At 41.1% G+C, this 21,216-nt stretch overlaps 2 protein-coding genes across 3 annotated transcripts; one reads left to right on the plus strand and one right to left on the minus strand.

Moving 5' to 3' along the window:
- The first annotated feature begins 6,777 nt into the window (after positions 1-6,777).
- On the plus strand, positions 6,778-12,390 carry sgo1 (shugoshin 1). 2 transcript variants are annotated; one of them, XM_022747277.1, is made up of 10 exons: positions 6,778-6,911; positions 7,096-7,250; positions 7,429-7,637; positions 7,789-7,841; positions 7,940-8,004; positions 8,539-9,405; positions 9,519-9,650; positions 10,934-11,104; positions 11,367-11,538; positions 11,630-12,387. In XM_022747277.1, the coding sequence occupies exons 2-10, from the start codon at positions 7,106-7,108 to the stop codon at positions 11,787-11,789; spliced, it is 1,974 nt and encodes a 657-aa protein (XP_022602998.1). In that variant the 5' UTR covers positions 6,778-6,911; positions 7,096-7,105; the 3' UTR covers positions 11,790-12,387. The 2 variants fall into 2 exon arrangements, with proteins under 2 accessions (XP_022602998.1, XP_022602999.1); XM_022747278.1 differs by lacking the exon at positions 9,519-9,650 and having other exon boundaries at positions 11,630-12,390.
- A 242-nt stretch (positions 12,391-12,632) lies between these two features.
- Positions 12,633-20,975, minus strand: LOC111223215 (histone acetyltransferase KAT2B-like). The gene is made up of 18 exons (XM_022747276.1): positions 20,690-20,975; positions 19,545-19,671; positions 19,280-19,425; positions 19,091-19,177; positions 18,813-18,994; positions 18,524-18,715; positions 18,250-18,353; positions 17,970-18,095; positions 17,311-17,444; positions 16,635-16,843; positions 16,425-16,551; positions 16,222-16,332; positions 15,576-15,719; positions 15,338-15,452; positions 15,189-15,219; positions 14,720-14,783; positions 14,545-14,629; positions 12,633-14,192 (listed from the first exon to the last, which is right to left on the minus strand). Exons 1-18 carry the CDS (start codon positions 20,888-20,890, stop codon positions 13,999-14,001), a joined length of 2,379 nt encoding a protein of 792 aa, XP_022602997.1. The 5' UTR covers positions 20,891-20,975; the 3' UTR covers positions 12,633-13,998.
- Positions 20,976-21,216: the final 241 nt, after the last annotated feature.

A 21,216-nucleotide genomic window follows, 5' to 3' on the forward strand; every position in this document is an offset into this window, starting at 1 on the left:
AACACAAATTTAATGCTTCAAAATATGCATTTTATCAAATAAACTAGAAAGCTGAAATAAATTTTCCAAGCAATGCTGGAAATGGCTAAAATGCATTGCCTGAAAAATGAAAAAGCTGAAGATGAAAGATGAAAAAGCCAAAAGCTGAAAATACCAGGAAGCTGAAATCTGAAAGTGATAAATGGTGCCTGTAGCTGAAAGTATGCAGAAGTAGTTGAAAGTGGAGGTGATTGAAAGACATTTGAAGATTCTGTCCATGCACTTCAACTGTAAAAATGTCCTTAAAAAAGCTATATATATATAATAAGAAAAGTTAGAAAAAAAGCTGAATTTAAGCACAAATTCCCTGAATATTAGTGTGTGTGTGTGTGTGTGTGTGTGTGTGTGTGTGTGTGTGTGTGTGTGTGTGTGTGTGTGTGTGTGTATGTATGTATGTATGTGCACACGTGCGTGCATGTGCGTGCATGTGCGTGTATGTACGTACGTGTGCGTGTGTGTGTGTGCTTGTGTCGTGGAGGTAGAAATAGCATAATGTTAGACAGAACTACTGGTAGCACACAGCGAACCCCACTGAGGCCACTTAAGACACCTCACTTCATACTGCTGACATTTCTTCACCATGAGTTCAAGAGACATTGCTGAAGGTGTTGACTTTTCTATGTAGATAATGTCAGAAATAACTGCTATATCACAGTTTAAAAAGTACCTACATTTGTGCTTTTGCTGAAGAGTGGAAAGGTCATTTAACATTGAAGTCTATGGAGCAATTGAAGAGGTATCTTGTTGCTTAGAGGCAGAAAATTCTGTAAGTCCTACTGCTTAAATACCTCCATGTGTGAAAGAAGACAAATTTGCCTCCATTCTGGCAGAATATTATGTGTGACAGTGAAAATTTTGGGATTGAGAACAAGTTAAAGAGAAATTTATAGAAGAGTTGAGCTGCTTAACCACACTCTGTGTGAGAGGTCACATAATCTAGCTGTGAACATTCTGCCACATAGACACTAATGTAAAAATCTGGAGAGGAGTTGCAAAAGCAGGCAAACTTAGACTGTGATAATGCGGAGTAGGTTGAAGAGGATTTGAAGATTCAATCCATTAATTTCAATCGTAAAAAATTCTTGAAAAAAGCTGAATATTTAATCAGTAGAAAGGGTACGAGAAAAATATTCTTAAAGAGCAGAACATTTAAATATTTGAATGGTTTCTGTAGCTAAAAGGATGTAGAAGTAGTTAGTGACTGAAAAAACATACTGAAGAATAATAAAGAGCGACAATGACAATGCTGCATAAATCAGCATTCAAGTGCAATTGTATTGCAGCATAAGATTCATCTGCCTGCAGGATGGATCTTTGTTACAGCAGATTTATTAAATAAGACACAACGCAGGAACAGTTGTCTTGTCCTTTCAGCTCCTTGTGTACGTGTTCACCTAGACGCCGACAGAAATGTAGATGTGCCAAGATGCAGTCAGGCATCACCGCCTCCCAAACCCATAACTCTCTGTATTCAGACTCTGACCTAAGCCCATTTCATCCTCTACTGCTACTTAGCAGCACGCAAAGACACTCTTTCCTTGGTCTGTGTTCAGGTATTTGCCTAAAAACATAATGAAAAGGGCACATCCATCGACTTTATTTAGCTTCGGGAAACTTTGAAGGCTTTTTTCGGACTATTTATTACTTAAGAGTACAGATAAACCTTTGTCCCCCCTGCATCCCCTCCAGCTTCATTCTCTGAGATAAATCAAACCAGGAATGTTCTCTCTGACTTTATTGTCTGTCTTTTTGATGAGGTTTACTACACTGCCGCCTAAAGCAATGTGTAGCTCATTTTGGTAAGCTCATGTTTTAGAGGAAGTTCATTTTAAAAGCCTAGAGGTATAGAGAGAGGGTGTGCTGCTGCTACAGTACAGTCGCTGATCTGAGGAGCTACAGTAGGTTTATGGTGTGGATACACTTCATGCAGGCTTTTAGATTCTGTCTCAGGACTGTTTTTGTGTCTAAATTTGGGTGATTGCTGATGAGATTCCATGCTGACATTATCTAAATGATAGTCATTTTTAATAGTCATTTTCTCATAGACTGAACTCAGTTCATCAGGTCAGAGGCTGCGTTATTGCTGCTTTTTCAACTTTCTATGACTTCTCTTCTTGTTTTGGTCTTTCATCAGACAGCTGACACCAAACTGGATTAATTAGTTAGATATTTTCTGCTTCTGTCTCCCGCAGCCACTCCAAAGTAAATAATTCCACCAGCCAATTCACAGAATTATCATCCAATCAATCACTGCCTCCCGAATCTCCCAGTTGTCACAGCGGTCATTATTATTATTATTAATTGTCTGGGGTAGTGATTGTGAACATCTGTGTGTGGGATGCTCAATTCTCCACAGGCTGTCAGAATCCAGACCTCCTCTGGCCCCTAACTCCCTGGCTCATTCCCTTGCCAGCCTTCACTGCCTTCTCTCCTTCGCCTTTTGTCTTTTTTCTTTCCTTATCTCACAATTACGTTCACTCTCTCCACTGGAATTCTGTCTCTCACTCCTCTATCAAATTTGTTGCATGCATGCGCACATGCACACATAAACATATGTCAGCAACACAAAAGCCTGACTTGGCATCCAGGGAATTTTTTATTCTCTGCTACCTGGAGAGAGTACAAAGGTGCAAAGTAGAACTGTGCATGCCATGTGAGGGCTGTTTTACTTGCTGTTCACGTAGAAAAAAAAGACTATAATAAGCTTTTGGCATGAAGATGCAGCATTTGGACTTCTGCACATTGCATTTTAATTCAAATCATAAAACAAAGGTGGTCATGGGTAATTGCAATGAGACTATGACCAACAAAAATGAGAGATGGAAAAAAAGGATTTTATTAAACTCGACTGGAAAATAAAACATAAAATACTTCTGCAATCTATATTCTCAAGCCAAAACTTTCTTTACAAAATACATTTTAAACATCTGCATACAAATAAGTGCTGTATAAATAAAGTTTAAGTTAAATAAAAATAAATTGAGGTAAACCTTGATGCTATAAGCTGCTGGTTCCAATTACATATTTACCACAAAGATGTGAAATTTGTGTCAGTGTTCTCATCTTAATCTTGGTGAAAAAGCAAATACGTCCAAAAAATGTTGAACCTTTACTTTAAAGCAAAGTCAAAGATTTATTTGTGTCACATAAGTATGATATTTATTTACAGGGATCTGATTGAAAAATAATCATATGATTCAAAAAAATATACTAGGCTATTGTCACTGTTATGACTGACTCATTCAGAGACCTCACGGTCTTTGGCCATTTGATAAACAGCAATCCCTCCATCTTAAACTGCTCTAAGTATTGTACATCTAAAGGTTGGCAGTCCCACACCCCAATAGCTGTACACGCTGCTCTGTGAGAGCTGTGTTTCTCCAGCTCTAGTGGGCAGACAAAAGGTGAGTGGGCAGAGGGGAGCTGTGGCACAAGCACCATCTGTCTCGGCCAGCATGCTTCCACAGCTGTCCAGGGAGCAAAAGTTGAAAGTTCAGACACAGCCATCAATTCAACCAACCAGTTCGCTCCTAAGTAGCTATTGTTGCTCTTGCAGTACCAGACAGAATTTGTTTAGTCCCTGTGAGGCTTTCCGGTCCAGTGGAGGCAGTGCAGCAGTATGGCATGGAGCAACAGATCAGTAAACAGAGGGGATGTTGGCTGTGAAGTAAATGGCTCAGCAGGGTGTTGAAGAGCAGGCTGTAAGGCATAATGACCAAGCGGCAACCCACAGTGAACCGATTGTGTGTCTGTGGCCCAGAGCTGCTGTCATCTGGGTTCAAAGAGATTCGCTGGTAAAGCAGTGCTCTCTCAATTTAGTTTGTTAGCAGTGCAGTCAGACACTTGTCATCCTCACATCTATATATGGAAAACTGTCATGTTTGAATAATTTTGCAATATTAAATGAATACAAAGGATGGTCCAGTTGTAGTAAGCAATGCGCCATTGGACCCATCATCTCCTCTAAATATGGTCATTTTGTTCATTAAATGATAAATTGTGTTCTACTGTAGGCTTGAAGGGGCATTTGAGGCACTTTTTTGGACAAGAGACTCTAAAATCTAACTCTGATTGTCGACCATACCCACCAGACCCAGGCTTGTGTCGCAGACTTGTGCCTTGGTACCTGCTCTTGTGGGGTCTGTTGTGCATGAAAGGTTACCTTTGCACATTAAAATCAGTAACTATTGCAAATTCAAAATGAGGTTTCAATTTAGGCTTATATCTGTTGAAGGAGTAAGCTCACCATGCTGGTTAAAATTGGAGTGAGTTTATTGATGATGATGATATAGGTTTTAATTATGTTAGTATATTGTTGGTATAATGTCACTTAGGCACCTGGCACCAGTGTCTTTGCTATCTTCACATCACTGTGCTATGATGTTCTTCCTCTTGTAATGCCAGATAAACTAAACTAAAAAAAAACATTTTACAGATGTAGGTGGCAAAACTGGTTATCTGTCCTACAGTTTCGCATCAATCTAAGATCTATAAAACAAGCTATAACCTGAGATCCCGAGCTGCCTTTCTCTTAGAGTTCGGTCTTTGCTTTTGGGGTTGATTACACAACCTGTGTTATGATTTCATTACCATAAATTGTGAGTATGGCACCATACGCATATTTTCCATATTAAACAGTAGGGCTGTGTATTTTGGCTGCAGCTGAGGTGAGTGCACAGATTAGAGCTAATACTTTTCATCTGGCAGAAAAGTATATGATCTTTTCATTGGCCAGTCAAAGTATCTGGACAAGGATGGAGGAGCTAGAGATCTGACTGGACAGAGATGAGTTTGTGATCTCTTGATAATGATGCAGTGCATCACAGATGAATACATTTGCACTAGCTACTTTCACACCAAAAAAGGCAATATCTTCATGACATCCAAAGTCATCTGTTCTTTGTATTTTTATTGTGTCTTAATTTATCTGGCTGCCACAACACTCACTCCATTTTATTTTCAGCCCCTCCTTTTCTGTCCCTTTCCTGTACCTGTGATAATAAGTTTCTCTCCAGGCATCTGACACGTGGATAGTCAGGGGTGGTAGGAAATGACTGTGTGATGGATTTGTCCATTAAAGCAAGCTGAGCTGAAACCTGTGGAGTCCCTCTGGCTGTCTTTCTGTCATACGTTCTGTGTTTCTCTCCCTCCCTCTCTGTCTATCTTTTTCTTTTTAATACAGACAGACTCACAAAAACACTCTCGCACACAAAACACACCACTCACTATTTCCCTGCTGTGAGGGAACAGCTGTAACATTTACTTGCTTTTAGCAAGAATAATACACCTTTTATGTAAACAGAAGTGATCTTATTATTAAAACAGTGAGTCATTTCAGGTTTGTATGGTTCACTTAGTAACAGAGCACCCCTACCTACAACACCTCTTTCCCATACTTAAAGGCCATGTCTATTACTAAAAAGAACTTACAATGTTAGCAAGAGTTTATGTGGGATTTTCAACTGTAATACATTTTTTTATTTATTTAGTTTGTAATAAAGCTTAACTGCTACGTCCTTAAATAAGCAATATGGAAATAATCCCATTGAGAACATCTGTGAGAAAAATAAGCCAAATCAAGAACTGTCCGCATGCTTTACTCAAGCGTCTTGCCTGAAAGTACAGGCCTGTTTTACAGCTGAGGCACCCTGCTGAAGTCATTTGTTTTCAGAGAGTGACACTGACAACACCCATGCTTTGCCAAAGCCCTTTTTGCAGCCTTAATATGCCATTCAGTTGGCTGTTATGGACACTTTCTTGGATCCTCACTGACAAAAGGTTCAAATGGATGTTACATTAGCTACAGTGCCATGCAGGAAAGGTGCAAGTTTCTTCCCTGCTTCCTGCCAAGTAAGACACGCGTGTTTGACTTTGACTTGGGAAAGTAAATGAGATCATGATGATATTTATGGAACATTTATTGAGCAAAACCTGAGAAGGGTAGGAATGGGCACTTAAAACATGGAAGCATGGCTTTAAGAAAGAAAGTTGTGTGTATGCATGAAGGCATATGTACATGTGTTTAGGTCCTATATTTAAAAAAAAAAAACAGTAAAACATGAGAGGCTGGACACTGGAGCATAATGTAAGACTTACTAGTTCAAATTAAAATTTTGTTGGCTATTCATCTAATAATGAACTTGCCCTCTGTGCTACTGTGTTATCTAAGTTTGAAAGAGCTATGAGAGTTTAAGAAAAACCTCAAGGAATATAACTCAAACTGCCTGTCTATGGGCTTTTAGATTAACACAATTATCAGCTCCATCCATGCAGCAGAGCACTTTACAGAGCACCGCTCAAGCTCTTATCTCTAGCAGTCAATTATAAATACTCAATTAGTCATTTTGGAGGGGCTGAATGAGCCTGACCCTTGATGAGTATTAATCTTATTTCCATTTTTAAAGAAATGTTCTATACCTCCATTTCCCAGTGGTGCATATTCTCCACTTTGCTTTGTTTGTTAGCTACAAACAAACAGACAGACAGGAAAAAAAAGTGAATAGAGTCTGACTGAAACACCGAGAATTATAATTAGATATTTGGTGTGCAGAGTGGTAGTCTACTGTTTAGTCTCAGAAGAACAGACGAATAACGAATACTAAATCAGGTACACCTCCTCTGCAGGGAACTGTAGTTTAATCTTCTGCTGTACATTAGCGCCATCTAGCTAAAAGGCTTTTTCACTTGGAGGAAGTGACGTCGTCTCACATGCCTACCAATCAGCAGCCGTGGCTCAACATTCGAACATCAACTCGTTTCGAGAGTCGGATAAACTGAGACATAATGGACTATTTTGCTGCCTAAATAAAAAAATTAACGCATTTTGACGCGATAATTTATACACCTACTAGTTTGGCGATATACACATGCTGGTAAGTTGCTTTCATAAATAACATATTACTGAAGCTATTGAATCCTGTCGGACTAACTAACGTTAACGTCAACTAGCGTGCTAACTTAGCTAGCAGGTTAGCTTAGGTCATCATTAAAGTTTATCATCATCATGCTGCGCTGTTGATCAGCTAGACAACATAAAACACTTTGAACTGATCAAAGATCCTGAGCCATGGTGAAAGAACGGGTCCAGAAGAAGTCCTTCCAGCAGAGTCTGGAAGACATCAAGGAGAAGATGAAGGAAAAGAGGAACAAACGGCTGGCCAGTGCCTCTGCTCCCAACAGAGGACGGTCCAGAATGATAAACAAAAGCAGTGGTGAGGAAATGAAAGCATAACTTACACGACAACAGTTTTATTGAAGTTCCGTACTTTTCCACAGTTATCTGCACTTGCATCAAAATATATTCATCGATTGAAGGATGTACTTGCAAGATGTATGAGATGTTGACATGAAGATGGGAATTTATCAAACAAACAAAATGTTTTCTCCCAGGGGCTAACTCCACACACACCATTCTGAAGGGTGTTCAGCAGAACAACAAGTCTCTGGCCGTAGCCCTGCAAGCTGAGAAGGAAAAAGTGAGGCAAGCCAATGCAGTGATCCTGCAGCTGAAAAGAGAGCAACAGGCTCTGTTCCTTCACCTCCTTCTGCTCAAGAGGAAGCTCAAGGAGCAGGAAGCTCTGGCAGCAAGTGTTTCAGAGGTACAGTTTGGAGACCTGTCATCTGCTTTTGTTCATATCCAGTCCATGTTTCACATTTGAGGGGCTTCTGGATTTTACTTTAAAAAAAATATAAGTAATGTATGTTATTGTGAAAAAGGAAAATATTTTATTTCTTTGTGTGCTGATTTAGACTAAGCCTACAAACATCCCGGTAGAACCTCAGCACCATGTGAATTCAGCAAGGTAACTTTTTTTAATCAACAATTTATCACATAAAATTTGATCACATCCTTTATCCTGAGGTTTATGACTTTGAGTATTTGTTTCCTTTCGATTTCCAGGAGAAAGCAGATCATCCAGAATGTTGAGGAGCCCATTGTGAGCAAAGCCTCACCAATTTCTGCAGGTACACACACACACACACACACACACACACACACACACATTATATAGTAATAATACAAGTCAATGTTAAGGATAAGTCATAGTAACTATTAGCTCACAACTGAGTATTTTTATATCACTGACTTGAAGCTATGAATTTTGAATGGTAAAGTTTGGCAAAGTTTTTAGATTTCAGAATGTGACTATAATCTGTTCATACTTCATAATCAGCTAGAAATGGAAACATAAAAGTAAGCAAGAAAAGAGTAGAAATACACATTTTGTTTGTTAATTTCAGAAGAAATTGATTAGCATTCTTTCCAGGCTATAAGTTTTTACTAAATAGATAATGAAAATAATTATAATAATTATAATAATAATCATAATAAGTTATTCTCAGACTGATCCACAACCAAATTTAAATTTAATTTTCAGATTCTAACATAACCACTGTTGTGTACAGTTTACAGTATTTCAATAAACTATTGCATTTATCGTAATCCCAAAATTGACTTGGTGTAATTTATAAGGTAGATTTTTGTCTCTTTTTTCACAGAGCCTGAGCCCTCAGAAGACAATGGACAACATGGATGTGACAAGCATGTTACCTTGCCACCTACAGTGGGTGTACGCCGTCGGCACGCAGATACAAGAAGCAGGAGGAGATCTGAGCGTGTGCAGGAACAGAGTTTATTCAGTGAGGGGGACCCCATCGCAGGCCTGGGGGCTTTAGTAGCAAGTCCTGTTTGCAGTGACGATAGAAATCCAAATCCACAGCAAGGAACAGAACCAGAAATGGCAGATCCCATTGACACTGAGGAATTTCAGCACTCTACTCCTGAACCTGTCCCACCTAAAAAGAACAACCAACGGCAGCCAAATAGGAAACAAGTCCAGCAGCAGCCCCGCACCAAACCAGAACCGGCTGCACGGAAACCTGAGAGAGGCCGCAGACCGGAGCGTGCCCAATTAAAGAAACCATGGGAGAATCCCAAACCCAGAGCCCGCTCCAAGAGTCGGGACCGTTCAGCCACACGTTCCAAAACAGCACCTCCTCCACAGAGCAATAAGCTCAACACCTCACTGGGATTTAATGACACATTTGACTTTGACTGTGAAGAGAAGGTTCACATCACACCCTTCAAGGCAAAGGCAGAGGACAATCAGTCGTCCACACCCGCCAGCGGTGAGGCTCCTGAAGTAGGACAGGCCCAAACTGAAGTGTCATCTGTTGCTTCCAAACAGGATGAGTCCAGCTCATCATCACCATCTTCTGAGTCAGAGGACAGCCTGTATGTCCCTCAAAAAACCAAGAGGAGGCAGACTTTGTCTGACAAGACCAAGGTGATCGCCACTCGTAGAGGTCGGCCCTCTGAAGTTGTCAGACAGAGAGAAAACATCCCCTCAAAACAGGAGATCTCAGGTGAGACTTTAAGCTTGTCATTTAAACTCCTCCAACTTCATACTTCATTTTATAGCTTTGTAAGCGAAGTTGGTTATGATTAAACCATTTATTTCCTTGTTTTGTGTTTATAGTCTTTAGAGATAAGGAGTCAAGTCCTAAGGCTTTAGACACTAAAAAGGAAGAAGCTCATCACCATCACTCCCCTGACTCTAGCTTTTCTAACAGCCCTAACCCTGCAGGGATGGGACAGGAAAATCACCAAGGTGAGAAAATGTTCTGAAACACAGTGACTTTATGTCTGTCATAATAGTGTAACTGTTCAGGTTCTCATACCACAGGGAACCTGAAAAAATACAGTGCTTCATTCTTGAGTATTTAGGCAGTAGTAATAAGCAGCTTCATAACAGGCATAGGAGTTGGGAATTTAAGATTTTACTGATACCAATGCTATTATTGATTCTGTTTGTCAGTCCAATCTTTTATCGATTCTTTTAACGATTTGTGATCAATTTTCTGTGTAGGGGGAAAAAAACTGGCCTATGCAGGTTTTTAGCATTAATGCAACTGTTTTATTACTCTGAACACAGTGTAGGAAAAAGACATGCATGTGACTCAGATGTGCAAAAGCTCCACTGTTTAACTGTTGTCATTTAGGTTTTCTTTGTCAAAGAAAAAATCTGTTAATCCTGCCTGTGTGGAGCTAATGTTATAACATAGGAAATTTACCCTCAGGAACGGACATGTTGCTCGGTTGGGAAGCAAATGGCAAATTTACCATTTTACAGACACTACAATTAGCACTGTTGTTTATGGACCGTTTTGTTCGCTGTTACCAACAGAGTAGATGCACGAGTTTGACGTCATTGTTTTGCAACATACAACTGTCAGGAAAACGTGCCGGCATCGATGAAGGGCAATTATAAACTCAGAGGCATACGGTTCTGATGGTTTGGACAATTTGGAACCAGTTCTCAACTGGTACTGGTTCTCTGTTCCCTTCTGTAAAAAGGCAACACATTTCCTTTTATTTCCCATGTAATGCTTCTTGGAGGCTGATTGAATGCACTTTGATAGCTTGTTAATTTCAAGCAAATTGGGCATTTTCTAGATTTCTCAAAGCTATATCATGAAAATATTAATTACTAACTGCTTTTCCAAACATGATATAACATAAAGGAGGTGATAGAATGAAGTGCTTGTCTTCAGGCCTTTGCAGTGTGATGTCAATAGATAGACATCCATCTGTTAGCCAGACACATAAGACAAGGGGGTTTTAGTCTGTCTGTCATATTCCTGTTGAATGACAAAATGAATTGTGGTTTGCATCAACTAATTGCATCTAATGAAATTATCAGTATGGCCTGGTGTTATCATCTTGTCTCATGGTGAGGTTACTGTGTGATGTTTTATGTGACCTAATAACAAAGGTGTCAGGGTTAAGGAAATTGTTGAATGGTTGCTTTTGGGGCTTTTGTGTCTGTTTTTGCAAGTGGTAATTTGTGAATTAAAGATGGTTAATGTGTGTTTGTTTGTCTTGGTTTGTCAGAGCCTCACAATGAGGTTATGGAGGAGGATTGTTTGCTCCCCGTCAGCCCTCTGGTTGAAGCTGAGATGATGAGAATAGACAATGTCCTATCCAATTTTGGGGATTCCTCCTGCGACGTTCCACCACTTTTACCTCACCAAACGCCTCAGAGGATCAAGACACGCAAGAAACGTAAGTCTATTTGTCACTTTCCAAACCTGCTTGTCTAAATGAAATCTCACTGTATGACTGCTACAAGACAAGAGCTTTGTTACAACATAGGCAGGCACTCAGGAGGTTTGGCAAGATGATATTATCATTATATTATCACTTCTCCGTGCACTCATTGCACTCTGTGTTTTTAGTTGTTCACTGGTGTTTGCACATGTATACACACAACTCCTGCTCCCTTTCTCTTTCTCTCTGGATCACATCTTCCGTCACGTTTCTACAGGTGGGCTTGGTGTAAGGACAGCAGGGCGGGGCTTGAGTCTGTGTGATGTGACCAATCTGTCCCCTGCAGCCTATCGTAAGTTTTCCTCTGATGCCCGATGCTCCACCCCTGTTCCTGCTCGCAAGCGGCGCTGCACAATGACGGTGGACTACAAGGAGCCCTCTCTAAACGCGTAAGTTCACATGGTAATGCTGCTCTTACTGTAAATTGCTCACTGTTTTTTACACTATGAATGCACAACAATAATACTCTCACCTTGACAGGAAACTTCGGCGTGGAGACAAGTTCACGGACTTGCAGTTCCTCCGTTCTCCTATTTTCAAGCAGAAGTCTGACAGGAGGTCTGTGCAGAAATCAAGGAGTTCAGTGAGTGGCCAGCAGCCATTAGAGAAATACAATGAGTCGTTTGTTGGATGTCGCTGAGAGCAGCTACTTTGTTTTGACTGTTTTATACAGTTTTGAGAAGTGATCATTTGTTTTTTTTGTTTTCACTCACAAGGTTGTTTCTTTACGTGATGTGATATGTAATGAGACTGTGATCAGTTTGAGATTTTTTTGTGAATGTTTTATGCTTATTCTGCATATGTCTATAGTCTTTCTTCCCTCCTCCATTTTTCTAAGTAAATGTAGTAATGGCTATTTTCTGAAAATCAGATTTTACAGTTTTATGTCATCATCTTACTTACACTTGTTTTTATTATGAGATCCTGAATATGAGAACATATTATTGTCATATAATAAATTCCTTCTTAGATTTAATCTTCTGCTGTATGATATGACAATAAACTTAATTTGCTCTATTGCGTCGTATAAGTTAACATTAATGATTATGCTGTTGCCATTTATGTGTGGCTGTGGTTCAGGAGAGTGGGTTGTCCACTAATCAGAAAGTTGGTGGTTTGATTCTCAGCGCATCCAGCCTGAATGTGTGTGTCCTTGTCCTTGGACAAGACACTGAACCCGAAATTGCCCCTGATTGCTGTTCCATCAGTGTATGGGTGTGATGTATGAAGGTGTGTGTGAATGTAGCATGTATTGTAAAGCCCTTTGACAGTCTCTTAGACTAGAAGAGTGCTATATAAGTGCCTCTTGAATTGTTAATTAAAAATCTTTTGCCAATGTGAATAAGAAATTACAATAATATACCTTGATTATAATTATTGGACCTGAACAGCTCAGAACACTGTCTCCTGTCATCTTGCAAATGGAAACTATCAGGTGAAGGCTGGGAAAATTGTTGATGTCCTTGAGTTAAATCACTGCAGACACTAAATTAGCCTCACTTCTGTTTTATTCAGTCTATAAAATAGGCTAATACTATGTCATTAAAACCAGTTGTACAAAGAGCATGAAATTATTTTTCCAGACATATTACAAAATGTATTTTTTCCTAAAGTTTGAAAAGTACAAACACCTTTTTACAAAACAGCAAAACTACATAGTATTGCACAATCTTCATTTATCTCCAAAGTATAAAGTTATCAATCTCCATCTGCAGGACACAAATAAGAAAGAATAAATTAACCTTGTCTTAAGCATAATTCTTTTAAATTACAGCACATAAATAAGAATAAACTCTAGATAATTAAATTAGTCCTTAGTCAACAGCGGTAATTTATATGTCAAACAAATTCTGAAGAAAAGAAGATGCTCTCATTTGTTTACTAATACTTGAAAAAATAAAAGTGCATTTTGATAGTCAAACAGCCCTAGGTGGCTTATACAAAAAAAAAGAAAAGATTTTTTTAGTTCTGAAACAGAAAATATATGTTATATACACATTTAAAATATACAATGGGTATAAGTGCTTTAAAATAATTAAAATCTGTACAAATTTAAAGTACGTATTCCTCTTTTGGCAGGATGAACTCATCACAGACAAACTTTGACCTCATTAATGGCGCGCACGCTCACAGGAACAAGATTATGTTAGACAGGAAAATCTGAACTCTCAGTCACGGTCCTCAAAGGTAACACTTGTGTAATGACTTCACACACAGTAGATGTCATTGCTGCTCACAACATCTCTACCTGAGTCAACTGAGAGGAGGAGGAGGCAGGCATTCAACAAGGCAGGGGATGAAAGTATGAAAGGAAAGGAGAGAGGAGATGGGAGAGAGACAAAGTAAGGTATGTGGTGAATCTCCGATCAGCTGTCATCCCGTGTTGCCTTTCGACGTCTAACACCAACAAGAACAGAAGCTTTCTGCTCTGCTTAATACGTGTTACTTTTACACCTTCCGCTGTCCTTTCTTTCCATGGGACCCTGGGATATGTGATGAAATATGAAGACACAACGCTTCTTTTGTTTCACATCAGCAACAGTCTCACAGGTTGTCAATGAGGCCTTCCCTTGTGGCCTATCTTTCAGTGTAAATATCAGTCTATGCTACTGATTCAGGATCTGGGCCTGCATACATCCAACTTTAAAAGTGCTGATCTGAGACCACTGTGCACCTTTTACATTAAGATATGTTTCTGAAACCTAACCGCTCCAGAATCAGTAGTCCCACTCTTGGCTTGTCCATACACACAGCTCTCACTTGCAATTCGTACAACCCAGCCTTCACCACTTATAGTCCAAGGGCCATCTCAACCTTCGTTACGGTAAGGAGAAACTTCTTCCTCTCATCTACTTCTCGATGAGGCCGGCTTCTTTGATCTTGGTGTAGAAGAATTTCTCCAGTAAGTTGGCACACTTGTAGTACTCACTCTCCGGAGGGTTGTATTCACGGCAGTTGGTGAAGATGCGCTGCATGTCGGCCATGAACAGCTTGCGTGTCGTGTAGTACCTGCTCTTCAGACGCTCACTCATTGTCTTGAGGTCTGTTTGGAGAAGAAAGAAATTTTTTAAAATTATGATACACTCTCACTGGTTCAATAAGCAGCTCTTCTCTTTATCCACAAGAGACACTTCAGTCTTGTTTCGATACCATTCGATCAGCATTTAACAGTGAAAAACCACCAACACAAGTGCAAGTATCTTTTGACTGAACTGGGCTCAATGCAGAGCATGGATCACATGGACTGCTTCATCTGCAATGTCTCACTCCTTGCGTCCCTTCTTCTCAGTCTGTCTCTCTTTTATCAGTCATTATTAAGCCTGATCTTTGGCAAGTGTGTCCCACTTTACCTTGTCTGCCCCCTGTTGTACAACTGTAGTCTTGTGAATACATACCCATGGGGAAGCGAATCACTTGGTAGTACCCAGGTGCTTCTGTTTTCTTCACAGGCTCCATGAAAGGCCAGGCGTTCTGGTGACTCTACGACATGAAGACCAGTCTTGTTAGAAAAAGGTGTGTATATGTGGTAAAGGCGCTCTGCATGTGTATGTGTGTGTGTCTGTCCCTCACCTTCACATGTTGGAGGATGGTCTTCAGAGTGCCGTACAGTTGATCGGGGTCTTTCAGTTCTTTCCTGAAGTAGAATAAAAACAGAATACAAAAACATATAATCACAATTGTAATAATGACAAACTACGGTTCTATAGTAAATATTTGTTGACTTGTCCATATGTAAGATGTGTTATATCCAGGACATTAATATGAGCTGTTTTCCCAACCTTTACTTAATGAAAAAGTGCAGACAGTTTAAGAGTCTCCTCTTCCTATCATCCTCCTACCCTCCTCCTATTCATATCATGCTGCTTGTATCATTGCTGACCTTAGATATCTAATTATGTTTCTGCCAACTGGTCTTCAGTCCTCAATTTAGAAACCCTGCTTCTTGCCAACACGGGGAAAACATTAGCCAAGTCATTTGGCAAAGCAACGCAAAGACACTCCACTAAGTTCAAATCTTTTACAGTAGGGTCACACTTACCCTTTGCCTACAGGTTTCCAGCCAGTTTCACCTGTTAATATAACAAAACCAAGATTAGTCTCTAAAACTGTGGGAAAATGCTAAATGTAGATGTACTGTAGGATAGAGACATGCTGTTTACTGTAAAGTCCATAGTATAAGTAACTTACGTATGCCAGGAATGCTTTCTATGGGAATCTGCCGAACTCCTTCCTTAAAACAGGAAAGTCCTGGATAGACTTTTCTGATCTGAGCCTGCTTCCTCTCTATCAGCTTCTTAATGATCTGACAGAGACAGACGAGAATCGATTAAGAAAAATGCAGAGTCTGTGCAGAGAGAGAGAGAGAGAGAGAGAGAGAGAGAGAGAAAGAAGGAAGTTTTAATTTAAAATTCTGACACCCACACACCTCCTTCTGCTTCTTGATGATAACAGAGAACTCTGTGTAAGGGATGCTGGGGTTGAGTTCACAGCCCATGAGTGTGGCTCCCTCGTAGTCCTTGATGTAGCCCACATACTTGGCCTTGGGAACTTTGATGTCCTTTGAGAAACCCTGAGAGGAAGGAAGAGATATCTGTTTTCCGGCAGCAATATATAAAAGGGCCATGCAACCACTGCAAAAATTAGCCCACTTAAAAAACACACCCATCTTATTTAAAAAAAAAAATCTGTTTTATTGTGAAATGTTCAAGACCATGTAAAAATGAAAAGTAAAAGTCAATAGACCCGTGTAATGCTGCCATGTGGTGGTAATTCAACATGTTCTGAAGAATTTGAGTGTGAGTATTTTAAAGCACAGCAGACTGCAGCAGTATCAAAGAAAGTTCAATTGTTCAAACAAGCTGATTTACATCAGAAGCAAGTAAAATCATCACTAGGTAATTTTTTTCTTTCACTTGTTTTGTTTTAGCAGGTCATGTATAAGATTTTATGTTTACAGAGGGAAAAGGCTCAGGTGTGTGTGTGTGTGTGTGGGGGGGGGGGGCATCTTGTGACCAAAGCAACTATAATGTAATGAGCATGTGTCATTCACATTAATGGACATAACGTGTTACCTGTTTCTTGAAATAGCCGATGGCATACTCATCAGCATACGTGAGGAAGTTGAGGATTTCATGCTTAATGTGATATTCCTTCAGGTGGTTCATCAAATGGGTCCCATAGCCCTGCAGCCACACAGCCAAACAAGGCAAAGGTCAAAACAGGTCAACTCGACAGAGGGAGCTACACCGAGCTGAGGAGCAGGGGGCGCTCTCACCTTGACCTGTTCGTTAGAGGTGACAGCGCAGAAGACGATTTCTGTAAATCCCTGCGACGGAAACATCCGGAAGCAGATCCCTCCGATCACACGGCCGTCCTTGATTAATGACAGCGTCTTGTGCTTCCTGTCAATGAGAAAGGTGGATTTTAGTCGCCTCCACTACATCTCTGAATGTGATAAGTGACGATGAAGTGTGGTTGCACCCACGGGTCAAAGACCAGCCGTGTGATGTACTCCTTGGGCATACGGGGAAGCTGGTGGGAGAACACATTCTGGAGGCCGACGAGCCACATCAAGATCCGCTTATTGGGCTTCTGATTTAGGGAGTTACCGATGACGTGGAATTCAATCACCCCCCTGCGCTCCTCGAGACGGGCAGCCTCGTCACGAGCCGAGTGGGCTGACAACAAACTGGTCTGCGCAGGAAGGAAGGTATGGAATCATGGTTATCGCCTTTACACCGTCAGCATCCTTATAAAAAGCAGCGTTACAATGTTAATCTACATTATTTTCATGGTCTGTGTGAACATATGGCTAATTTTCATGAAGTCACATATCAACAGATCAGATGGTCAAATTAAGTATACTCGTTAGCTAGCAGACGGTGAGCGTAGATTTCAATTGTTACTCAAAGATGACTTTCTTTATTCCATCCTTTAATAAATTTCATTTTTTTTGCCAGATGAAAAACAATATTTTCTGTGTAAGCTCAGTTGGGGGGGGGGGGGCAAATATAATACAGGCATACTAATTCAATTTTTAAAAGAAGCACAAAGTCAGACAATTTATAAACTAAATATCAGCGTGATGTTTATCACCAAACTCTACCTGTAAGTCAGAGGGACACAGTTTACATTACTTCTTTCATGTTTTCTGCATTTACCTCAGGGATGGCGGCAGGGTCGGTGATGGTTGCCATGACTTCGTTGATGAGGTCCATGGGGATGTCACCCACCACCCTGGGTCTCTTGTTCTCCTCATGGGGAAGGGGCTCTGAGGGTTTACGCTTCTCTCCAGCTATGACAGTGTATGGACAGAGAGGAAGGTACTCATCACCATGTCATGTCTACTCACCAGCGGAGGAGTGAAGTGTAACCAAATGCAAACAGGAAGTTAACCAGCATTTAAGATCTGCTTACTATTGATTCGTCTCCGCTTGTTGCCTATGCATGATGACTTACTTTCATTATGTTAGGAGCAGTTCTGGGCTGTATTTCACTTTCATGCTACAGCTTTAGGGCCAACATTCAGCTAAGGTTTTGGAGAAATGTGGTAGTTGCACTTTTTGGAGATTCTATGTCAAACAAGATTTCTTTGAGGCATTTTTGTGACATTTTATTTGTTTGCTAGTGAGAGCCATGTGCCAGTCCCAAAAAACACATAAACATGGTTTAAAAGTGTGTGTGACACAAGGCTAACTTTACTCTGGTGCTCACTGTTTCCTGTCACATGTGAGTCAGATGTTAAACAATAACGTGGCATCATTATAACTTTATGAGTTACAATTTAGTAATTTAGTAATTTCAGGTTTGACTGTAACACCTGGGTTTGGCTCCAACACAGACGCTGTTTTCCTGGCTGGACTGACACTGCCGCAGGTGGATGGGTCCACTGACACGGGGCTGGTGCTGTAGTACAATGGCCTGGCCACAGGGGGCGCACTGATAACTGTAGAGCAACAGGGAGGACAAGAACAGTATGAGAACATGTTGTTATTCCATTTCTCACATTGTCCAAAAAGGATTCAAAAATCAGGGCTGTGCTTCAGTGGTGCGTCTGTTTGGGTGTGTGTTTCTGTTAAGCCTGTGAGGGTGTGTGTTACCTGTGTGAATAGGAATCTGCCCTCCCGACGCTCCTGCCAAGAAGTCTTGGCTCCAGATTGGAGAGCTGTGGCTGTACACCTCCTCCTCTAGCATAGACAAGAACCTGAGCCAAAGAAAACACAACAGGCACAACTTTACTATGAATATTACTAAGAATGCGCGTGCAGTGTATGAGTGAGTGATTGTGGTTAATTATGCGTCAGTGTATATTCTATATATAAATATATATATCTGTGCACAATCCCAGAGTTTCGTTATGTTTGTTTTTCTTACTTGGGAAAGTGTGTGAGAATCAGTGTGCGTTTCTCAGGTGGCAGCTTATCCTTCTCCTGTCTGGCCTGCTCCAGCAGTTGTTTCCTCATCACAGTGAAAACCGAACGCAACAGAGTCCGGCCGAAGATCTGAGTGGTCTCGTACCGGGGTAGACTGTCGCAGAACTGAGGCACATTGCAGTAGCAGAGCCATCTGTAGTGGGTACACAACAGCATGACTATATGACTATATGACTGTGACTGTAAACAGGTGTAATGCGTGTTGACAGGATATGTGCTCGTGCTGCTACCTGGTGTAGTTGGCTTTGTATCCAGCTGCGTCATCGGTGGGCACCCTCTGGCGCCTCTGGGAGGGCGTCTCCAGCTGCCAGTAGTTGATCTGGTTGAGGAACATCTTAGCGAGTTCCATGATTGTTTGACGTTCTTTAGATGGAAGGTGGCTGAATTTGTACTGGACAAAATTGTTCACCCCCTATTTGGGAAACATAGGGAAAGAAAGAATAAAATTGAAACACTGTTTTTTTGTGATTAATTGTTGGTTTTAATACACATGTAGACATGTAATCACCTGCTCAATGCTGGGTTTTTCAAATGGAGGACTCTCCTGTGCTTCTAACATTGGCTTACCCATCTGTAGAATAGATTTCCTCAGCAGCTGAAAGAGAAACAGGAGAGGAGTATGTATGTTTACTTGTACACAATGCAGGTTAGAAAATCCAGTGTTGGTATATTTTGATTGTAAAAGCAAGTGGCTTACTTTGAAAAGGGAAAAGTAGACCTGCTTAGTGTCAGCATCCTCCTCTTTGTGAACACACGTGTAGAGATACTCTACATCCAAGACAATACCTAGAAGTCTGTTCATTTCCTCCTCCGAAACATTTTCTAGATGGGTCACATGATCACCTGGGAGATATGCAACACAAGAGTTTATTCATTCATCGGGAGCACTTCAAAAACCTCAAACTCTCAACACGCTGCTATTATTTTCTTCTGTGGCTTCTTTCCAAGACATGCTGACATACCCAAAGTGTGGGAGCAGCTCCGACAGGGCTCCTGCAAGTTGACTGTGCTGGACTGCTGGTCGGTTCGTGGTGGTGTAGGAGGGGGGTTCTGACTTTTCCAGCCATTACACTTACAAGCTCCCTCAGCCTAGCAAAAGCACAGTTTAAATTAGTACAAGCAGGAACAAACGCAAGTATAGATCAACCTTAGGTTAAATGAAAATAGATTCATACTAAACTGTTATAGTGAGTAGCAATAAACTGATACGGGTTATACTGATCTTTAAAGTAAAACAATGTTTTCTGAAAGTGAAATGTTTGCTCTTTTAAGTTAAATGGTCACTTTCGTGGTTTATCTGCTTTTTAATTTATCACACTAGGGCCTAAAAGGTAAACAGTGCCCAGCTGGTATTTAATATTTTTATAGTAAGTATTACTAGGTAGTATTTTATTGTAAGCGGGCCACAGCAGTGTACAAACATAGTAAAATCTCTCATGTCAATGGAGATCTGTTATGACTGACTTTGTTCAGTATCAGGAGGCGGGGCGAGGAGGCCTGTCACCATCAGCTGGAGGTGCTGCACTGAGCATGCGCTGTGAAACAACAACAAACTCCGCCCCCCCTCCCAGCAGCTGTCACCCTGTCAAAACAAAGACCCCGTCTCTTTCTGCGGATCATACGCTGCATAAACCCAATAAAATGCTATCCGTTCACCACCATGCGTTGACACACGGCACGGGAACACTGTGAAATTTCCTGCGGAGAGCATGAGACCGCGCTCGCACACACACTCTGGGATGCAGCCCTTGTGCTCACAACACAGCTACTCCCAAGCTCCAGCGCCAAGCCAATGTTTACGTTCACCAACCCCCCACCTTGACAGAAACATAGTAACATTGTAAAAACAGCGGACAGTATGCAGCTGCAAGCCCCCTGCTTAAAAGTCCTCTAGTAAAAATAACGCTTTGACCGACTCGATTTTTAATATCGCTTTTTCAATAATTGGTTCGTGCATGCAAAATGAAAAAAAAAAACCGAAGTGCGGCAATGGCTTCCTTTGCTGCGCTTGCATTTTGTAAACTCTTGCAACCGCGCACAGGCTTCATTAAAATAAGCCCTCAACCCGCAGTATTTAAAAAATCGGCTATTTGCAAATATAGCATACTTTGCAGGATGAATACACTCCGAGTTTTTCCAGTTTCTTCGGCCGAGGTGAGGAGCGGAGTTGCGCCTTCTTCACGGCGATACGTGCGGATCCTCCAGCGGCGCCAGAGCCCTCCGTCCCTCCGGCTCCAGGAGCGGCCGGAACCAAGCCCGCAGCTCCAATGGCCGGCGAACCTTGCTGAATCCCAGCGCTGTCGGCCATAATTCGCACCGAACCCCGACGGGACCCCCGGCCCGGCAAATATTCGCTCTGCCGTCCGCTCTATTCCACAAGCGGAGGATCAGACATGGCGCTCATCCTTATTTTCAATTTCTTACTGTAGGCCCATTTTCCTCCGCTAGGGGACTCAGATGGGATAGGCCAATTCCACTACAATTCAGAGAGGAGAGGTCACAAAATGCAACCATTTATAGCAAAATTTCAAGGTCAAATGTAATGGAAAATGTGGCTTGCGGAGCCGTATCTGAGCAAATAGTGACTGGTGGATCGTGGTCATTTCATGCAACACGGGGGAATTACTGGAAATA

Source organism: Seriola dumerili, unplaced genomic scaffold, assembly GCF_002260705.1.
Source record: "Seriola dumerili isolate Sdu_G_001 unplaced genomic scaffold, Sdu_1.0 BDQW01000110.1, whole genome shotgun sequence".
Taxonomy (NCBI): Eukaryota; Metazoa; Chordata; class Actinopteri; order Carangiformes; family Carangidae; genus Seriola; species Seriola dumerili.

What these genes read in the sequence shown, in the direction of transcription:
- sgo1 (XM_022747277.1), top strand. Translation starts at nt 7,106, where the DNA reads ATGGTGAAAGAACGGGTCCAGAAGAAGTCCTTCCAGCAGAGTCTGGAA. An exon ending in TGGCAGCAAGTGTTTCAGAG is followed by an intron (nt 7,638 to 7,788) that starts GTACAGTTTGGA and finishes GTGCTGATTTAG; the next exon opens with ACTAAGCCTACAAACATCCC. An exon ending in GGGACAGGAAAATCACCAAG is followed by an intron (nt 9,651 to 10,933) that starts GTGAGAAAATGT and finishes TTGGTTTGTCAG; the next exon opens with AGCCTCACAATGAGGTTATG.
- LOC111223215 (XM_022747276.1), bottom strand. Translation starts at nt 20,890, where the DNA reads ATGGCCGACAGCGCTGGGATTCAGCAAGGTTCGCCGGCCATTGGAGCT. An exon ending in GCAGATTCCTATTCACACAG is followed by an intron (nt 18,096 to 18,249) that starts GTAACACACACC and finishes GTTGCTCTACAG; the next exon opens with TTATCAGTGCGCCCCCTGTG. An exon ending in TCGGCTATTTCAAGAAACAG is followed by an intron (nt 15,720 to 16,221) that starts GTAACACGTTAT and finishes CCTTCCTCTCAG; the next exon opens with GGTTTCTCAAAGGACATCAA.